General features: G+C 38.6%; 1 protein-coding gene across 1 annotated transcript; it reads right to left on the bottom strand.

The window, feature by feature from the left end:
- Positions 1 to 423: 423 nt before the first annotated feature.
- On the bottom strand, positions 424 to 19571 carry LOC121862336 (RING-box protein 1A). The gene is made up of 5 exons (XM_042360553.1): positions 19414 to 19571; positions 10164 to 10191; positions 9277 to 9398; positions 1397 to 1482; positions 424 to 632 (listed from the first exon to the last, which is right to left on the bottom strand). The coding sequence occupies exons 1-5, from the start codon at positions 19507 to 19509 to the stop codon at positions 620 to 622; spliced, it is 345 nt and encodes a 114-aa protein (XP_042216487.1). The 5' UTR covers positions 19510 to 19571; the 3' UTR covers positions 424 to 619.
- Between the last annotated feature and the right edge of the window lie 1614 nt (positions 19572 to 21185).

Below are 21185 nucleotides of genomic sequence, written 5' to 3' on the forward strand. Positions count from 1 at the left end.
AGTAGGCATATTAAGACAAATGTGACAATTATATATAGTTTTTTTTATAAATAAGTAGGTATTTGTCATTTTGCCTGAACATCCAGGCTCTAAAAATAAGCAGAAGTACCCCACATACATAGCACACAGCCAGCTAACACATGTGTGGCAGGTATGACTGAGCTCCTATGCTAACCTCCATCCAACCAAGATGGAGTTTAGGTTTGGACCTTTTCATATAAAGGTACCAGACAATTTATATAACCTGCACCCCAGGAGGTTGTTTATACACAAGTTATTATAATTTTGTTACGGTTCACTGTATCAAAAGGTTAAGATGGGTACAGAGATCAAATGTCTAATGTTAACAAATGGACCAACAAAGATTATGACTAAATGAAATGTAAACTACAAAAAAAAATGGTATGGAGTAATAAAATCCAATTAAAAAAAACCCACAAGTACTTTATTTAGTCTAGATTATCCACAAGCACTAAACAAGGTGTATGTCGAGAGAGTAATGTCACAATATAAGAAAGGCTGAATTTCTTCAACATGACCAAAATACTAAATACAGGTATTGTATAATGAAGTGTAGAATAGTTGAAGACACACAAGAAATATTACTTATCTAATTCTTCTAGTGGCCATATCTGTGGAAAAAGAAAATTTGTCTTCAGTAAAGTAAATACTCTTAAGATATTATTTCTACAACAAGGTTATCAATAAGAAAATGTACTGGGGGGGTATTTACCAACTGATAGGTCTTGAAAAAAAAGAACATGTTAGGCCAGGGATCCAAGGGAATCACTTATACACTAGTAGATCCAGGGTATAGTGTGTGTGTGTGTGTGATTTTAATGGGCTCTTCAGTTAGCATAGTTCAATATTTTACAGAGGGTGTTTTAATAAAATCCTTCATGTGGCTCATTTTAACAACCCTGCTAAAGAGTACGGTAGGTATTTAATTCACTGTAACTCCTCCAAAATGAATCTGGATACAGTAAAGTGCTATTATAAGCTTTAAACAACACATATATATACTGTAACCCAACTAAAGTTAATAACTTCACAGTACACTTCATGATACAATTAAAATTTGTAACTTTTCCTGTTGAAATTTTACTTCCAATCCAGACCCTAAAAACACCTAATTCTACTGAATACTTTATAATCTTAACCTCCCTTTCAAAATTAAGCCCATTTCTCTAAATTTCCTATTAACTATTCTTATTTGCCCACCATCCAACAGGCAAATCAGTGAAGGTTATGTTCCCAATCAGTGCAGTTACCAGGTGTACAGTATATATACTGCATGTTGACAAATGAATTGCTTGGCCTAACTGATCCAACCTATTCTGGTTGATATTATCTATATATACAGTAGGTATGTACAAATAAATTAATAGATACTCACTTCTGGAATTCCCATTCCCTATTATCTAGGGGGCAGACTTGACGGGTCTTCAGCCATCGGGATATACAGTGAAAATGGAAAGCGTGCTGTGGACACAAATAGTAAATTATGTGTTAAAGATGCTTTACAATATATTATAGTCAGTTTCCTAGACAATCTTTATACTGGCACCTAAATAATCATGGTACAAGTATCCCTAGACATATGAACGTTTGTGATACGAAAATTTGCTGACACGAATTTCCTAAATTTACACCATTTAGTTACAAAAGCTTTCCCTGCTTTCATGAATTTGGGCCCTGGCAAATATTCAAATCACATGCCCCCCGAGAGTCAGCTGGAAAAGCCACATCCCCCTAGCGCTTTTCCTAACAGGCTGAGGTAGTTATGGTTATTTTTCAACTTGTAATTTTGGGTATACAGTACAGCATAAACAAAACTTTGTATTTTTGTCACTCCGTTAGAGGCACACACAATCACAATTCTGCATACAAAATGTGCAAAAAAAAAAAAATAATTATCATAAGGTCAGAAACAAATGGACCAAATGTTTTTTCGTGCACCAGCGAGAGTTAGCAGGATGAGCTGTGGGAAGTTACAGTATGTTATGATTATTTTTCAACTCGTAGTCTTGGATGAAAACTCATCTTCACTTATTTTTTACTCACTTACATGCATACACAATCCTAAGTACTACATAATGTGCAAAAAAGTAAAAGAAATAACTATCATAAGGTCAAAAAGGTAAGAGAATAAAAAATATTTTGTGTGTGACGGTGGGAGAAGAAGCTTTGCAGGTTGGCAGAGGCAGCCAGGATGGTTGCTATGGCAACACTTGAGAGCAGCCAGGTGTTAAGTAGCCAGCGTCTGCAAATGGCACGGCTGACGGCTGCATTAAACATTGATTTAGCCTTTCCTTAATAGTTTTTATTGCATTGGGTAGTACATTACAGTAAATGGGGTCCCCCGACTTTCAAACATTCGCCTTACGAACGAACGGGGTTAAACTCGAAATTGTTTTAAAAGTATAAGTGTGTCCTATATGAAATATGTATTAGAAAAAGTTAGTGCATACTGAATAGAGGAGAAAGGAAACAATATAAGAGGAAATAGAGAGACAGATAACCAGAGAGCCAAACAAGGCATATCAAGACAGGTTTTCCGATACTTCATGTCTTTCTTTGCCTTTCAGAAATGTCTGGAATACGTGAGCGACTAAGGCAAGTAAAATGTGAACGGAAAATCTTTTTTTTTTTTATATACAGTACAGTATATGAATTTATTCTTTACCTATATATATTCCCAAAGGTGGTTTACCTCCTTGTCTTACAATCAACTTCATCTCTGTAATCTTAATTTATATTGTGTCTGTCCAATAATTAACAAGTGCAAAAGAATACCTAGTCTATTCAGATCTTTTATTTCATTTACCCACTAACATTCTCGTCTGTGCACAAGTGATTTTTGCATTGTGCAGGTCAGTAATAGAAAATTATGTAACTTCAATGGAAGATAAACTATTTATCATTGTAGTTTACACTATCTGACATATCTAGTTATGATATTGCCCATTATCATGAAAAAAAAAATTGCAAGAAAAAAGTGTTTTCCCCACAAAATCATAAATTTACCTTAGATTTTATTACTTTATGACTTTTTAATTGTTAAATATAGATTCCTCGCACTTTTTTCATTAAGAAAAAGTCGTTAAAACGTTAATGTAAGCATTTCCATTTTTTAGTGACTTTTGGCACTTACTGGAGAATACCGCCGAAATTGGCCGACACAGTGAAAGGATTAAGGCAGGGGTTCTCAACCAGGGGGGAATTTCCCCCCTCAGGTTTTCAGGGGGGGGGAACTGATACTAATATGGAAAAAATAAAGGATTTTCAGTATTATCTGCATATTATTTGGAATGCACTTTTTGAGGCAGACAATCTTGGAAAGGAGGGGGGGAATGACATTCTGACATGGTGAAAGGGGTGCATGGGGCAAACAAGGTTGAGAACCACTGGATTAAGGAAAGTACAAGATAACCATGCCACTGTTAACCCTTAACACTATAAGCATATCATCATCATCCCCTCCCATGCACAGGGCTAGCTGTGACTTTCTGGAAAGGGAGAACCACACTATCTTTTTTCTTTTTTGGATCCATTTTACTTTAACTTTTTTTTTTTTATAAAACTAACTACATTCTATGTAAAATTACTCTTTAAAATAAAACAGTACAGCAAACTTTTGAAAAACAGAGGACATTTTTTATGTGAAGTTATGCATTAGTTTTTAATGCAACTTGCAAACACAATAACTTAGTGTTGGGTAAAAAAAAAAATAAAAAGGCAGACATTTTTAACATCAGAAATTGGATAAGAGTAATATAATAAGAATGATAAATTGGAAAAACAAAAACAGGGAAAATGCTTAAAAAAAAAAAATGTATATTTTTTTAGTTTTAGCCATTACTTTTATTTTTATTTTTGGTTTAATTTTTATTCCATTGGATACAATAAGTGTCTCGGTATGTTAAGGGAGGTTTATAATTTTGCTAGCATGTACATCGCCCAAAAAATTTCGCTTCCCGTGGTGAAACCGTGTTACAGGAATGAGTCTCCGAACTCAATTACCCTGACTGTTGTCTGGTGAGGTTGTGCCGTTTTATCTCATTTAGGGTCGCTGCTGCTTCATTCTGGGAGGGAGCGAACCTTTGACACTGACTGCAAATTTTAGCTGTAAGCAATTAAAAAAAAAAAACGGTTCACACACTGTACTGTACGAGGTCTGCCCAAAAAGAAACCGAACCTTTTAAAAAAACAAATTTATTGCTTTAATTACAACTTGAACAGACTTGTCTCCTTCAAAGTACCCCCCCACCCACTGTTGATACACCGCTTCCAACGTTTTTTTCCAGTTCTGGAACTCGTCCTGGAACGCGTTTTGAGGGGTGTGCAGGTCTCGTAGCGCATTTTCTTCTATCGTTTGAAATCGGCGACCGTGCAGGGTGGATTTCAACTTTTGGAAAAAAAGTCCGCAGGGGCCAAATCCGGAGAGTAGGGCGGCTGGGGGGGACGATAGTCATCTCGTGCTTCACCAAAGACACGGATAAGAAGCGACGCGTGAGCAGGAGCATTGTCATGGTGCAGCATCCAGGTCTTGTTTGTCCATGCCTCAGGCCTCTTCCTTCGCACTGCCTCCGTCAAACGCTTCAGGACCTCCAAGTAAAACTTTTTATTGACCGTCTGACCACGTGGAACAAACTCATGATGAACGACGCCCTTCCAATCAAAAAAGACGATCAACGTCACCTCCACATTTGAGCGACTGACGTCCAGATTTGGGATCGTCTTCCCTTTTGAAACGCTGGTAACACACGTGACATTGCGTATGGCTCAAACAATCCTCCCCATAAGCCTGAAAAGTCTCCTTTAAAGTTTTTCCCAATTTGAAACAGAATTTCACGCAAACACGTTGCTCTTCAAGATCCTTCTTTGTTCAACTTGCAACAAATTGCCAAGTGCACTAAACACACGTTCACTATAGCACGTGTAGCTCGATGGCTAACTGACGTGGCGTGATACGGCTAGTGTTAGACTAAAGGTCAAGGTCACCGTTACACAGTGCTCCCATCGCGAGCACGTTGCGCCGGCTCGTTGGGGCACTATTTAAAAAGTTTTGTTTCTTTTTGAACAGACCACATATTGAAAAATAAACCAAAACACACTTTGTAAAAACCAATAAATAATCTTAAAAATAATTTTACAGACAAATATTACTGCACAATGAAGGGCAGGAGTGTGTAAGAGGGCCAACAGAAAAAAATTAAAGGGAAGGTGCACAACACACCCCTACTTGACTGCTGGGACACTATTGAAGTGCTCAAACATTGCACAAGGGGGGATTGCCACATATCTAGTTAGTGTTGGATTACCATTACAGAATGGTTTGAGGATTTACTTGCCAAAATCTCACATTCATAATTACAGTACAGTATAGTCTGGATTTATGCAGATATTTTATGCGCGAATTGCCACTTATGCGGCACCTGTCCAGACGCGATAATTATTATTTATGCGGTAAATGCCATCATATACACGCCAAGCGGCGGGCAAGGTGCTGGGCACTGACGTCAGACTCGTGCCGATGACGTCGCGGACTGTGATTGGGCCATGTATTCTTACCACCCAGGCACCCCCTCTGCTGCACGCTGTGATTGGTTTATTTAACCTTGCTCGCCCTGCCACCAGGGCTGATGACCTTGGCCGTGCCAATCTCACTGTCCCCGCGTATACTCATTCGTGCCCAGGAACTGGTTTTGTTTTTTCTTTCTACACAATGGCTACCGCTGACCCCCACCACCCCTGAGAAACCCTGATCTACCTGACCCAATCCGCCCCAAGCCCAAGAAGGTGCGACGCGCCTTAAGCTATGAGGTTAAGTACAAGATCGTTCAGGAGTTAGAAAAAGGCACGAGGCAGGTGAATATGGCCAGACAATATGGAGTGAATGAATCGACCATCCGCACGATCAAGAAGGATGCCAGCAAAATCAACGAACACATGAACATTACCAAGTCTGTAGGTGCCTCGCTGGTGAAATATTGCCACAATAAGGTGCTGCTGAAGACAGAGTTGTTTGGTAAGCTACATTATTCGTCAATCTAGAAGGAACATGGCAGTTGACACTCGGGCAGAGCAGGACTACGCCCGAGAACTCTACAAAGCAGTGGCAAGAAAAATGAGAGTTGCAGAGCCCAAGCCCTTCAATGCTTCTGCTGGGTGGCTGCAAGGTTTTAAACAATGCAACAAGATCACGAATACTGTTTTGAGATAGTCGGAGAAGGAGCAAGTGCCGACCGGGCTGCCGCCATGAACTTTACCCCATTTTTACGGAAAATTATGGAGGAAGGACAGTACACTGACGACCAAGTGTTCAGTATGGATGAATCAGGGTTGTACTGGAAGAAATTGCCATCCAAGACCTTCGTAGTCAAGTCTGCGAGCAAGTGTCGGCGGCGCAAAATGCAGATGGAACGCATCACCGTACTGTTCACCACCAATGCCTCCGGCACTAAGCTGAAGTTGTCTGTGATCCACAAAGCCCGCAAGCCGCATGCCTACAAGAATATGGATATGAGCAAGTTAAATGTCCACTGGCTAACCCCAGGGAAGGCGTGGATGTTCTCTGGTCTGTCCCTCTCCTGGTTTGACAACTGTCTCGTTCCTGATATCAAGAAATTCTGTGTGGAAAATAATGTGCCATTCAACATTTTGTTGCTCCTCGACAACGCACCAGGACACTCGTCCCTTTTGCTGGATCGTCACCCCAACGTAAATGTGGTCTTCCTTCTTGCTAACACTACGTCGTTAATCCAGCCCATGGATCAGGAGTTGATTTGCAATGTGAAGGCTGCTTTCTCCGCCAAGAAGTTTCGGCTCCTGAACGACTTCAACACCAAGGATGAACTGTAGAACCTAGAGTGGCACCGATAGCGAGGACAAGGAGCACGAACAAGATTTGGCGGACCAAGAAATGCGGGTCAAGCAGTTCTGGAAGCTGTTTAACGTGAAGAAGGCTGTTGATTTCTTGGAGGTATGGAGGGGCAGCTATCTGTGGCAACGATTCGACACGCATGGCGTCATGTGTTGGAGGGTATCCCAGGTGGGAGGCAGAGGCAATCGGTGGCTGGCGAGACTCCGTCTGTTGTTGTGGCATTGGAGAATGCAAGAGGGGCTGTACAAAGTGTTAGAGCTGCAGGCTTCTCCGAGACCACCAATGAGGACATCCTGGAGGTAATTAGGCAACCCGAGGTGACTGCGGACGAGATGTTGGAAGATGATGACGTCAGTGAGCAGCGAGGTGTTACAGAAGAACAAGAGCAGAAACTAACACATGCTGATGTGAAGGAAATCATCGAGGTAGCCGAGAGATTGAAGCTCCTCCTTGCCAAAGACACAGGAAATCATCGCTACAAAGTGTCTAATAACCTTCTGTTGCAATCCCTGGAGCCCTATGTTCAGCATTATCACGACCACATCAATGCTAGCCGTCAACAAAACATCACCGAGTTCTTCACCCGCCAACCACCACAGCCAGCCCAAGTCAGTGATAGTGAGGATGTGGACTTTGAGGGGTTTGACGAGGAGGCCCTGCTAGCCTCCGTGGTGGATAAAGATACAGGTGAGGGCCAATAATCTGCCCTCTGCCTTGGAACCAACCCCCCATCCCCGTGTGTCCAGCCATCTCTTCTACTAACGTAAGTGTTAAAAAACTTAATAATATTGATATTTCTCTTATATATTAATTGAGTATGCATACCATCATAAAATTAAGATGTTATTTTTACTACAATGTACGTATTGTCGGTGATAGCCAAAAAAAGGGTAGTCTGGCTGTCGGCCCAGTCTCTATTTCAATTAATCCCATATGTTCTGTTATTTTATTTACGAGCGTTGCTTTATACGCGGACCTCCATGGGTTTAATTAACCGCATAAACCCAGACTATACTGTACTTGATTTTGAATGATTTTTTTTTCTTTTGAAAATTGCAAAAATGGTGTCAGTGTCAGTGTCAATTTGAAGAGACTAAAATTTTTAAAGACTGATCATGGTGCCTGTGTGTTAAACTGTGACTACAGGAAAACCTGGCTTAATAAAAAAGAAAATAAAAAATAGCATTGAGTATTTAAAATGAGCATGTGGGGGCTGACCAAAAACCCCTCTTAATCTCAATACAAAACTCAAAACTGCATAGCCCAGCGCAGCATGTCCGTACACAATATGAGGCTGGGTATTTAGCTCCTATATATCATCTGTAGTCAGCAGAGGAAATGTTTCAAATACAGGAAGGTGACAATTGGAATAAGGGGCTAATGTTGTGAGTCAAATGAAGAGTGGAATGCACAGCAACAGCTGTGTGGCTCTTGTCTACAATAGCTTTCAGTCTTGAGTGGCAAACATGAGTGTATTGGTGGGAATTTAACCTGTTATTGGTCAAATTCGTAGATCTACATACATGAGTGGCCTTCTCTGAGCGGCTTAGTACATAAATCTACTAGTTTTACTTTTAAAAACCCCTGCAGCGTCTGAAATGTTACTTGTATATTACTTGTAATTCGAAACCCATTCCCCAAATATGTAACTGTATATTTTCAGCCTTCTGGCTGCCAAGCTCTTTCAATAACCTGTAAATTATTATTATTATTATTATTAAATGGCCCAGAAGGATTAATATATATAAAATAAAACAAATGGCAACCTCTCAAGACACATCAGCCTGTTTCAGCAATGACTTTCCCTTCAAAATGCTCTTCTAAATCAGATACTGCTACTAGGCAAGGTGTGATAGGGAGTCGGAAGGTGAAACACACTGCCACCACTACACCCACACACATCCAGCCACTCTTCTCACCACTTCCCACGTTTGCTTCCCTCAACATGTGCAAAGAAATATGCCCAGAGATCTGATCATGTATGCAAGAAAACAGTGTTACAAGAAAAAGTGCACAAAGGCACTAGGTATTGCTGCAGCGAGTGATTGTTCCATTGCGTTTGATGCCCTGCTTTGAGCAATATCATCCTATCATAAACTAAAAAACAAAGAAGTAACATTGTAAATACACCTATACATATATAATTAATGTAGAAGTAAGAAACTTTGGTGAAAAACAAAAATACTCATGTTTTAAGAAACAAATAAATAAAAATTTTTTTTAGCCAATTAAGGAGGTAATATTTTAAGATTCCATAACTCGACCAAATACGGGCTAACATGAATCATTCTGAAATGATGTCAAGTTGAAAACAAATTTGCTCAAGTTAACCAACATTCACTAGCCAGACAAAATACTAACAGTAACTACTGTACTACATTTTTACTCACATTACACACTCCCCATGCTACGGTACATTCTTCTGATGTTACTGAGGCCTGGTTAGCTTGACATTCTATGCATAAATCCATAATATGGTTCCGGCAAATGGCACAGTTGTCAACAACAATATCTGAAAGTTGAAGAACCTGTATTTATTCTATGGACTATGTTGCTTTAACATTTTTTATGGAAAACTGTATACTGTACTGTATGAATAACACTGGAGCACAGATAGTGTAAAATACTTATGCTAGCATACAAATGACATACAATCATCAGTCTTTAAAAATTCAATAAATATCCATCTATAGGCCTGTAGGTCCTTGTAGTACCATGTTTAGATTAAAATGCATGCTATCCTTCCTACCACAAGTAAAAACAAAAATAGATAAGAATGCAATATTTCATAATAATAAAGGCCGAACGTTTTAAAGATTTATAAATATTAATAGCGGTTATTAACAAACTCGCTTCATAAAGGTGGTTACCATTATATTTACAAATTGGTGTTTGATATTACAGAGCAATCATATACAAACAGGTACAGTACAATACTTGAAACAGCATCCAGGGGTTCCCTGACTTACGAATGCCCGCTGATACAAATGGAATTAAACTTGAAATTTACAGTACAGTACAAGTATTTTATTTACCGGATTTATTTTTTACTTTCATTTACTGTATTTTGTCATTCTAATTCTTTTGTCTTAAATTGAGTGATTTTAGATGTACAGTATATAAGGACTTGGGCCATGATATAGTGAGATTTTAAACGTTATTTTATAAGTATGGTATGCACATAGCATGTGTTCCGACTTAAGAACGTCCTCAGGAACGGAACCCGGTCGTAACCTGGGGACCCCCTGTATTACAATATAAATAAAACTCTACTTACCCCATGCCCAGAGAGCCACAGCATTCCACTGAAAAATTAGGAAAATGTTAGTAAGCAGCCAGTAAATAACTTCACCTATATTGTTAAAACAAAGATTAATTCCTAAAATCTTTAGTTATCAGTCATAAAACTGTCACTACCTCACAAACCCCCAGGGAATCTATGTCCATCAGGAACAGTTGAGACCTTTTTGTTACTTTCCTTACCCTGAACACATCTGCCCTCAATAATAAGAATGCAAGTACTGAAGCTACTGTAATGGTAAATCATCATCATCATCTGCAATGGTAAATGTAGTGTCTAATCATGGGTAATATCTCCAAAAAAGATGCATTCCACTATTTATTTTAAGAAAAATACGAAAGAAAAACCTAGTTTTGCAATCAATTTCTTGTTATGGCATCTGTTCGTGTTCTGGGTAATAAGTTCAATATACAGGAGCGAACACAAACACCTGTATAGTTTTGTAGGTTCGATTTACTGGATAAGAGATATGTACACAAGGGGAGTAGCGCTCTTCAACCTGTCCACTGGTCAACTACTCTATAGACGACGTATGGCAAGTGAGACATTAACAGCTTCCATACGTCGCCAGGCACATTAATTAGGCATGTGGGATATCTTAAATATATTGCCACACGCTACTAGTTAGGCTGAATAAATAGTACATAAATGGAGCACATACATAATATACATAGCATAATATAAATACATATTCAGAATATACGTACAGCATCAAATGAATCTTGGTACTACATGTAATAGTGGAGCAAACAGTTAGCACCTGAAGACATTGATATAATTCTTTCATATTTTCCAGTTGTTGTTTTGATGATAACTATAATTGAAACGACACAGTACAGGGATGCGTCATTTAGCGATTGGGATGCATTCCTGAAAAACAGATCGCTAAGTGATTCGGTCGCTGAGCAAACAGAAACAAAAAATAATATCTCAAACAAGGGATAATGAAGAATATCATCTCTGGAAATGACACGTAATTGTGTAGCAGTCACCTGACTCAAGAGCAGGTGAAGGTGAGCTGTGATATATGTAATTCTTCAACTTGTAATTTCGGGTACATGTAAGTTATTGTCATGGGTTGCGTTAGGCTTACCCACGCAACCAATTTCAAAGTTTGTTTTACTAGAGATAAGGCACCCGGCGAGCCATGACCACGACATTTTTTCCATTAGTGGTATGTTTGCCAGTCTATAGGGGGAGGCTATTGAGACAGTATTGTACTGTTCATCGCCGCACGCCCCAAAAACACAGTTAGTAGTATTCCCTAGGCCATGTGTTAAGACATCATCCCCACCCTCTTCCTCCTGAAGGGAACAGGACACCACACAGAGTCCTCCGCCGCCACCCATCCTGTGGACCGTCAGTGACATGAGACTAAGTGTGCTAACCCAAGTTAACCTGTGGAAATATCACGTGTGGATGCCTGGTTGCGACAAGAGCAATCCAGGCTGGCCTATCAAACCTACAGTAAATGGTTAATCAAGTCACGCTTACAGAGTTCTCCTGCACGACACCCGTCTACAGTGACCGTGATCGACACGAGATTAAGTGTTTTAACCTAGGTTTGTTATCCCCGTGGAAAAATCACGTGTGGAAGCCTGGTTGCAACAAAAGCAATCCAGGCTGGCCTACTGAACCTAAGTGGTTAATCAAGTCACGCTTACCAGTTCTCCTTGCTACGACAACTGTCTACAATGACTGTCAGTGACGCGAGACTATGTGTGGTAACCCAATACAGTAGTACTTTTTTTATGTTATTCCCCGTGGAAAGCTGTGCGGAAGCCTGGTTGCAACAAGAGCAACCCAGGCTGGCAGTAAATGTATCACTTGCAGAATTAAGGCTCTGTTAAGTCATACCTACAGTAGAGTAATCACATGTGTCCCCAAGTTGAAAATTCCCTCTTCTAGAAGAGTAACTTTATTACAGCGTGAATGTGAGTGACTCGTATATCCATGCAAATTGTAAGTCATTGCATGGAAGCTTGCAAAATAAATGTAAGTGCAATTATCTGCCCGTATCTGCGATCATATCTTATTATTACTAAAGGTGATGACTAATTGGTTATGACAAAGTATAACCAATAACTTAGATGGATGTTGGAAATTAATGGAACTTATTGAATCATCATTAATCAAGTATAAATCATGGAATGTAGAGTGGTGGAGTGAATTTCTACGTAGATACACCATAATCTCCTTTAAGTAACCAGTGTGAAGGTATCGAACTCTACGGTAAGAAATATAAAAACCCAATACTGTATAATATAACCTAATATAACATCCACACCTAGACTTTATATAAAATCCATGACAGTTATTTTCTTCATTTTCTTGTACAGTACTCCGTTACATGCACACGCATTCGTTCAAACAGAATGTGGCAAAAAAAAAAAAAAAATTATCATAAGGGAAAAAACAAAAGGAATACAGTAAACAGTTCTTACCTGGTCCGCTTGTTAACCGACAAGAGTGGAGGGGGAGGGAGGAGAAATCACTACTTCACAGTATACCACGATAGTACAGGGTAATGAACAGTCCATACATTACTTACCGTATTTTACGGCATACGTATAAGGCACACAGCCATATAAAACGCATCAACCATTTTAGCAGGAAGTATTAAGGAAAAAACTTGTGTGAATTTTCCTCCTGTATCCATAATTTCTTAAAACTATATATAGAGTACAAGTAAATGTGAGGAATAAATATAAATACCAATAAATAAGTTACAACTACGGGTGTCCACTATAAAACAGTGAAGTTGCTGTATTTTAAAAATCTTTTCTATGAAAATTCGGGGAGAAAGAAAAACCATTCTATTACATTCCATCACAATTTTTTTTTTTTTTTTTTTGTATTTTAACCGATATGTCACCCCAATTAAATTACCAAAGAATATTGGTTGTTCAAAATGGGCAGGGCTTTAAGTAGAGGGAAAAAACACCAAACAAACCTTTGTAAACCTTACCTAACCTATAAAAAGGCTAAAAATTGCTTTCGAGTTTATGGGTCCCTCTCCTCATCTAGACACCAAAAACTACATCATCACATACTAAACACTGAAAACACAAATAAAGTAAGTAAGCATTTCACAGTTTTTGGATTTTTATTACGTATATGTTAGGTAAGGTCTACAAAGGCTTGTTTGGTGTTCTTTTTCCCTCTACTTAAAGCCCTGCCCACTTTACGGGGAATATCCTACCCAGGCACAGGTCATCAACCCACAACGGGACCTAAGGAGTGGAAAAATAAGAGTAAAAAGAAATTAAAATAGAAAAGAGAGATTAATCTACACCACAAAGATGCCGGAAAACCAGCTTTTTGAAGTGAGACAGATTGTATGGGTATGGAAACAGAAGAAGGCAGAGCATTCTACAGTTTGGCTGTGCGAGGAAAGAAGGACGTAATATAATGGGTTATTCTAGCGTGACCGACATCCGCAGAGAACTGGTGGGCACCGAGGGCATGACGAGAATTACGAGCCCATGGCTTTGCCAGCGGTACACTGGATACCAAATCCACCGAACATTGCCTGTTAAAGTACCTGTAAAAGAAAGAGTGAGGCAACATTGTGGAGAAGAGAGAGGGAAGAGATTATCAAATAAAAGAGGAGAGTTAATAAGACAAAATGCCTATGATTCCACCCCATCTAATAGTTGGACAGAAGAAGAACCACCCCAGATATGAGAGCAGTACTCCAAATTATGACGAATGAATCCCTTATATACTTGAAGCAACTGCTCAGGAGTGAAGTAGCTACGGCATCTGTACAGCATTCCCAGCTTTCGGGAGGCAGCTTTAGCAATGTTGAGGATGTGTGGCTTCCATGACATATTAGAGGAAATGGTGAGGCCTAGCATATCTTTTAGAATTTGGCAGAATGATTGCATCCTGAAATTTGATTGGCGGGAAATCATCTAATTTGGAAAGTGCAATTGATAAATAATGTGGTTTACTACTATTGAATTTAACCAAGTTTCTACCTCCCCATTCGGAGATGCTGCACAGATCCGCATTGATTGATGTAATGATATCAGCTCTAGAAATAGATCTAGTTTGAGAATTAGGGGGAAGGGAAAAATGTGAAGAGTGAAGAGTAGAATCATCAGTGTAAGAATGGATAGAATTAGTCGTAGTGTGAAGTAAACCATTGATAAAAAGAAGGAAGAGAGTAGGTGAAATAGAACTCTGTGGGACACCACTATTGGTAGAGAAAGCGCGAGAGATCAATCCCTCAACAACAACCGCTACGGATTGGTTCTCAAGGAAGCTAGAAATTAGAGAACAAAGTGGAGGAGAGAAACTATAAGATGAAAGTTTAGAAAGCAAAGACTTGTGCCATACCTTGTCAAATACTTTGGAGATGACGAAAGTTTCACCATAATCCCTCAGAGAGGATGACCAAAGATGGGTGCAATAGGAGAGCAGATCACCAAAAGATCTCGCCTGGCAAAAGCCATACTGATGATCCGACAAAAGAATACTGTATGGCGTTCAAGGTAACGGAGAAAATGCGAGTTCAATATTATCTTTTTCTCTTCTATTTTTAATTTATTTTTACTCCTGCTTTTTCGCCCCCCACCAGGCCTTGTTGTGGGTTGATGACCCGTGCCCGAGTGGGCTATTCCCCGTAAAAAAAAAACCTGATGAAATATAGTAAGAAAATAAACATCAAAACAAATAACGGTAAAATTTTAGTTTCATTCATCCCTGTATTAAGATATCTAAACCTACTTTACCTAACCTAACCACAGAACCCAGGAATTATATCTAACCTAACCTAAATTCCCGATATTCCTCGGATGACTAAAACTAAAATAATACCCAACTAACACGTTGGTGGGATAGTCATAAATGTAAGTGCTGTACGAAATTCCATGTTCGAACTAAAATGAATCATTACCCAATTTTATCTTATGAACCAAAGAGAAACATTGGTAAAGATTCATTTTAATGTCTTCATTTTTTACAGGGAAATATATTTTTCTGAGAAAATGTCAGATACTTTACTAAGAAATGGGAAATTCCCAAAGAAAGTGAAGGTCAGATTTAGGTTCTTATAAACAAAACATCAAAATACACCAGAAAAGGTACTTCACTTGTGTAAAATCATAATTTCGGTCATCCTTATGATTTTTCCGATGGTTTGACGTGTTTTAAATGATTTTGAGAGTCACAGAATATCACCCTACGTAAACAAAATGGAGGTGGGGTGATATTCTGTGACTCTCAAAGTGCTTTGAAATCAATGAACAGCCCGTCAGGCTCTATGTCTAAAGTTGTATTTGATATTAAAAGAAATGTGATAACTGCCAATAAGAACAACTCTTGTATCGAATTTGTGTGGATACCGTCCCATGTTGGAATTAGGTATCACGACCGTGCTGATAAACTGGCCAATGAGGCATGCAAGAAAGAAAATGTTGACTGTGACCTTGGCCTGTCCAATGCTGTACTTAAAAACGTTCAAGTCAGAATCATGAACTATGATCTAGAAGAACTGAGAAATGCAGAGAGACCTGGCAGTTGTTAGCATTAGTAGATATGACAAATTTTGTAACAAGAGGTACCGGTATGGCCAGCATAAGGACAGAACCAGACAATGTGATGTAGTCGTGGCCAGAATTAGGCTCGGATACAGACACATCTGGCAAGTTAGTAACGCTTTACCCATACCGAAACACTCAGCATGTAAACTTTGTGATAATCCTTTAAAGCATACACTTAAACACTATATTATTGAATGTGACACTGTCAAAGACTTCAGGCCACCTGACTTATTGTATCATGAACTTTGTTATTCCTACATTGAATCAAGGGGGGTGCTTGAGGACATTCTTGCTGTTTATCCCAAATTTACTAGCCCACAGTAATTAGTCTTCAATTAGAATATGACGTCCAATGTATATGAACCACTCTTGCATGGCAGTGAACAGTGACATCACATGACTGACCTATACATACTGCTAATGAATATGATGTACAGCTCCTCCCCGACTTATGAGCTGCCTCAGTCGTATCAAAATTTTATCAAATTACGTATTTTCGAGTCCCAACGTCAGTAGACAGACAAAATTTTTGTTTGTAATTCGCTTAAAAATGAGAGTCTTGTGATGCTGAGAAGAAAAAGAGACACCCATTTTAAATTTTCTGTGTATTATTTAAGCATTTTCGACTTACGACCTGGATTTGGGTCCCTAACCCCGTCTTAAGTCGGGGAGGAGCTGTATTTCTTTGTATATGAACAGTGACATCACCCACATGACCTATATATACTGTGAATGAATATGATGTATTTCTTTGTGTATGAACCTCTGTCCTGCATGGCAGTGAGAAGTGATACCACCCTTAGTGTAAAGACCTGACTGAATTACTCAGAATAGGCAAACTGTACTCCAAGCTTTGTCAATAAATGTTATAAAAAAAAATTATATATATATATATATATATATATATATATATATATATATATATATATATATATATATATATATATATATATATATATATATATATATATATATATATATATATATATATATATATATATATATATATATATATATATATATACACACAGACAGGTATATATACTGTATATTATACCTGTATATTTTTTCTTTTGGGGGGGTTATAATAAACGCTACTTAACATTTGTGGGTATGAAGCACAGACCTAACCAACCAAACCAAACAAACCTACCTAACCTTACCTAATTTCCCCAGTATATTAAACATTAAGAACTTACTATAATATGGTGAAATTTGAGACATTTTCTGGAGGTGAGATGATATGGCCACATTGGTGCTATGCAGCCCGGGCGGGTTAGTACCTATATACGTATTAACTTTTTTTTTTTTTTTTTTACAAAATTAACTAATTTGCACATGAAATAAAAGTTCAGATTTGGGTAAAACACTTAAATATGCACAAAAAAAAAAAAAAACTTCTCATAAAAAGAAGCCACAGCCATTAACCAAGATATTTAACATTTACTTATGTACAGTATGTTCGTATGTGGTGGTACACACCCAGAACATGGAAAGATGGGCGGTACACAAACAGGTCAGAACATCGAACAACTATCGAGCCCCCCGGTTAGCTTTGGGTAATTATTTACGACTTCACAGTTACGACTTCGTAGTTATGGCAAAAATGTTTATTTAAAATTTCACATTGTTAACCTAACCTACCCAAACATAGCCTAACCTCAAACGAATCGTTATTATTGCAGTTTCGGCCAATACACGGCCGAATGTTTTAACCATCCCCAACCCGGTCCGACTAATTACCCAAATGTAGCCGCAATGAAGTCAAATAATGGTCCTACATGAATAAATCGGACTGCCAACCACTTCTCGACTAGTATTTGGTGTCAGTCACAAAAAATTGGAAAACTTAATTTAAACCGAGTTAATAGATCGCGTGCTTGTACCGAGGGAGCGAGTAATTACCCAAATGTAGTCGCAATTCAAATGATGGTCCTACAAGCGTAGTGGAATCACTTCTCGATTATTATTGGTGTCATAAAGTCACAACAAATTGGTAAACTTACTTTAATCTGAGTTGTCTTAGGTTAGGTACATGCACTCGATCTATTAACTCAGATTAAATTAAGTTTACCAATTTTTTGTGACTTCGTGACACCAAATACTAGTCGAGGTTTGCTAGGTTAGGTACATGCACTCGATCTTTTTAACTCAGATTAAATTAAGTTTACCAATTTTTTGTGACTTCGTGACACCAAATACTAGTCGAGAAGTGATTGGCAGTCCGATTAATTCTTGTAGGACCATCATTTGACTTCATTGCGGCTACATTTGGGTAATTACTCGCTCCCTCGGTACATGCACGCGATCTATTAACTCAGATTAAATTAAGTTTGCCAATTTTTTGTGACTTCGTGACACCAAATACTAGTCGAGAAGTGATTGGCAGTCCGATTAATTCTTGTAGGACCATCATTTGACTTCATTGCGGCTACATTTGGGTAATTACTCGCTCCCTCGGTACATGCACGCGATCTATTAACTCAGATTAAATTAAGTTTGCCAATTTTTTGTGACTTCGTGACACCAAATACTAGTCGAGAAGTGATTGGCAGTCCGATTTATTCATGTAGGACCATTATTTGACTTCATTGCGGCTACATTTGGGTAATTAGTCGGACCCTCCCCAACCTTTAGTAATCCTTATTTGGAGTATTTTTAACTCCATTTCAACAAGGGGGAAAAGAATAACTTCAGAAATGAATTTTTGAAGTTTTCCATACTTACAACAGTATGGCTCTGGGGCATGCGCAGTGAGGTGCCGTGTCATGACGTGTCCTTGGCCCCTCAACTTCTAATTAAGGTATTGGTAATTATATATGACTAACCTGCGGGCGAAATTGATTGAAAACAATTATAAAAACGCCGAATTTTCATTTTTATATTATAGTGGACACATGTTTTTTGAGGAAATGTTAAAAAACGGATATTTTTTAAAATAAAAGCTACTTAACATTTGTGGTTATGAAGAACAGACCTAACCAACCAAACCTACCTAACCTTACCTAACTTCCCTGGTATATTAAACAGAAAGAACTTACTATAATATGGTGAAATTTGAGGCATTTCTTGAGGCGAGATATGGCCACATCGGCACTATGCAGCCCGGGTGGGTTAGTCCTATATATTAACCACAGAATTTTATAGTAAATCTCTAGAATCTGAGATGGGAGGGGGGCTTATCATCAGAAACTATTGATTTGCGCCAGAAATGAAGGTCAAATTCGTTCATAACACATCCAAAAACCATCGAAAAAATACAGTTTCAACTTCAATTTCGTAGAGTGGCAACATAAGAAAATTTACCGGTCTGCAATGAAACCTAACCTAAGCCTAGCCTAGCCTAGCCTAGCCTAACCTAAGCCTAACCAAACATTTTGAAACGAGGGAGGAGAGGATGGAGGAAGATATAAGGCTATGTCAAGACGTCTTGATATTTTTGCATTTTTTTCTTCGTTGAATTCAACTTTCGACACTACTTCCAAATAAATCACGATCCATGAATAGTTGACATATAATGTAACCTACATTTAAAGTCCAAACATTAACAGTTTCTTCAAAGAAATAAAAATAATACCAACCGAAAAAATAATAACTCTTAACCAAAAGCATAAATACATGATTAGGCATAAGTGTTTTAAATGCACCAACACATTTATCTTTATTATAGGTCTTACCTTCTTGACCTCGAACCTCTTCTTGTCCTGCTTAGAGGTGCTTGAGGAGGGCACCTCGACTTCTTCCTCCTGTGGATCCACCTCCATCGCTGACATTTTATTTCTTCAGCAATGTTACCATCAACAAGGTCCTGCCAGGCTCACCACTTGTTACCTTCACCAACACCGCCACTGGCTCCAGTCATTATACCTTGCATTATGATAATACCCATAAAATTTACCCAACAATAATGTTAATTATTTATTATTCACTGTGAACAAATAAGCAAATTATGCGAGGGATATAATTTTGTTACCTTCCCAATCAGGTATTTTCACGGTAAATATTAAGGTAGAGAAGGGCTCACTTTTGAATAGTGAATTGCCCAAATATGTAATTTTTAGTTAATTAATAAGCTATTTCATCCACGGTGGGGGATAAAAGCACTGTCGAGTCCAATGAGATGAATTTACGGTGAGAAAAAGCAAGAGAGGATGCGAACAATCTTCCTGTTTGAAGACGGTTTAACAACACTGACCCAAATTGTGTTCTCAGAAGAGGGTATAAGAAATATATTGTCAAAGCTAAAGATTCACGAGAGTCCCGGACCCGACATAGTGCACCCCAGAGTGTTAAGAGAACTGTGTAACAAGCTTGCGGATCCCCTGAAGATCTTGTTCTGTAAATGCCCGGATGAGCAAAAGGTCCCCCGATAACTGGGAAATGGGGTATTCAGGAAGGGTGATCGTCACTCCACGAATAAGTATAGACCAGTGAGCCTGACCAGCATAGTGTGTTAAGTACTAGAGAGTATTATAGGAGATGCCATTATCGAACAACTACAAAGAAACAACCTTGTAAAGGACTGCCAACAGGGTTTTATGCCGGGACGCTCCTGCTTAACACAATTAAATACTCAAGGTACTGGATGTTTGGACTCAATTTCTGGAAGAGGGTGGTAATATCGACAACATATACCTAGATTTAGTGAAGGCTTTCGACGACATTCCCCATGAAAGACTAATTAAACTGGAATGGTACGAGCAAGTGTCCCAGCGTGGATTGGAGACTTTACTCATGATCGAAAACAGTGTATGGTGATTAATGGTACGAAATCGTCATGTGTACAGTCAACAAAAAAAAAAAAAAAAATCTGCACCTTTATGGTGTTATACAATATGACACACCAGACCAAGAATTCTGAACAACATTCATTTACGCTGGTGATTCCTGTGAATTTATCTGTATTAACTATATGTGATATAAAAAATACATCATACTGGTTATACAATGCATCACACAACCAAAAATACCAACCTTACCAAATTAACATGGCCTCAGTCATTGATCGTTGCAAAGGCCATCAGACCAAGAGGTGCATAATTTTTTTTTGCTGATTGTACCTGTGACAGCGGGGTACCACTGTAATGACTACGGTCATACACGTCAGTTAACGTACAATCAGACGATTCATATTACGATCAATAGCCCACAAAACATGTAGCTAGGCCTTCATTTGAGTCCCTCATCGGAGGAGTCCGTATTCTCATTACTTCAGGACGCCTGAGTCCTCCGTTTTCTCTCACTCTTATAGTGCACCAGAGACTTCATTATTCCTTAGTAATGACAGAATTTGAAATTGCAACGGTGGATGCAATTGGTGAGGCAACTTAGATATGTCTGTTTATAGTTGGAACATTCAAGATCCATTGTGAGTGGTGTTGAAAGCTTCAATTGTCCTTACTGTTAGTAAAACTTGTCAAGTAAGTGAGTGTCCAGTTTGTCAGTCTGA

Source organism: Homarus americanus, unplaced genomic scaffold (genome assembly GCF_018991925.1).
Source record: "Homarus americanus isolate GMGI-L3 unplaced genomic scaffold, GMGI_Hamer_2.0 scaffold31037, whole genome shotgun sequence".
In the NCBI taxonomy this organism is placed as follows: domain Eukaryota; kingdom Metazoa; phylum Arthropoda; class Malacostraca; order Decapoda; family Nephropidae; genus Homarus; species Homarus americanus.

Coding starts and splice junctions, on each gene's coding strand:
- LOC121862336 (XM_042360553.1), bottom strand. CDS start 19,509: ATGTCAGCGATGGAGGTGGATCCACAGGAGGAAGAAGTCGAGGTGCCC. Junction 10,192..19,413: donor AGAGGTTCGAGGTCAAGAAG/GTAAGACCTATA, acceptor CTAATTTTTCAG/TGGAATGCTGTGGCTCTCTG. Junction 1,483..9,276: donor TAGCATGGGGAGTGTGTAAT/GTGAGTAAAAAT, acceptor TTGTGTCCACAG/CACGCTTTCCATTTTCACTG.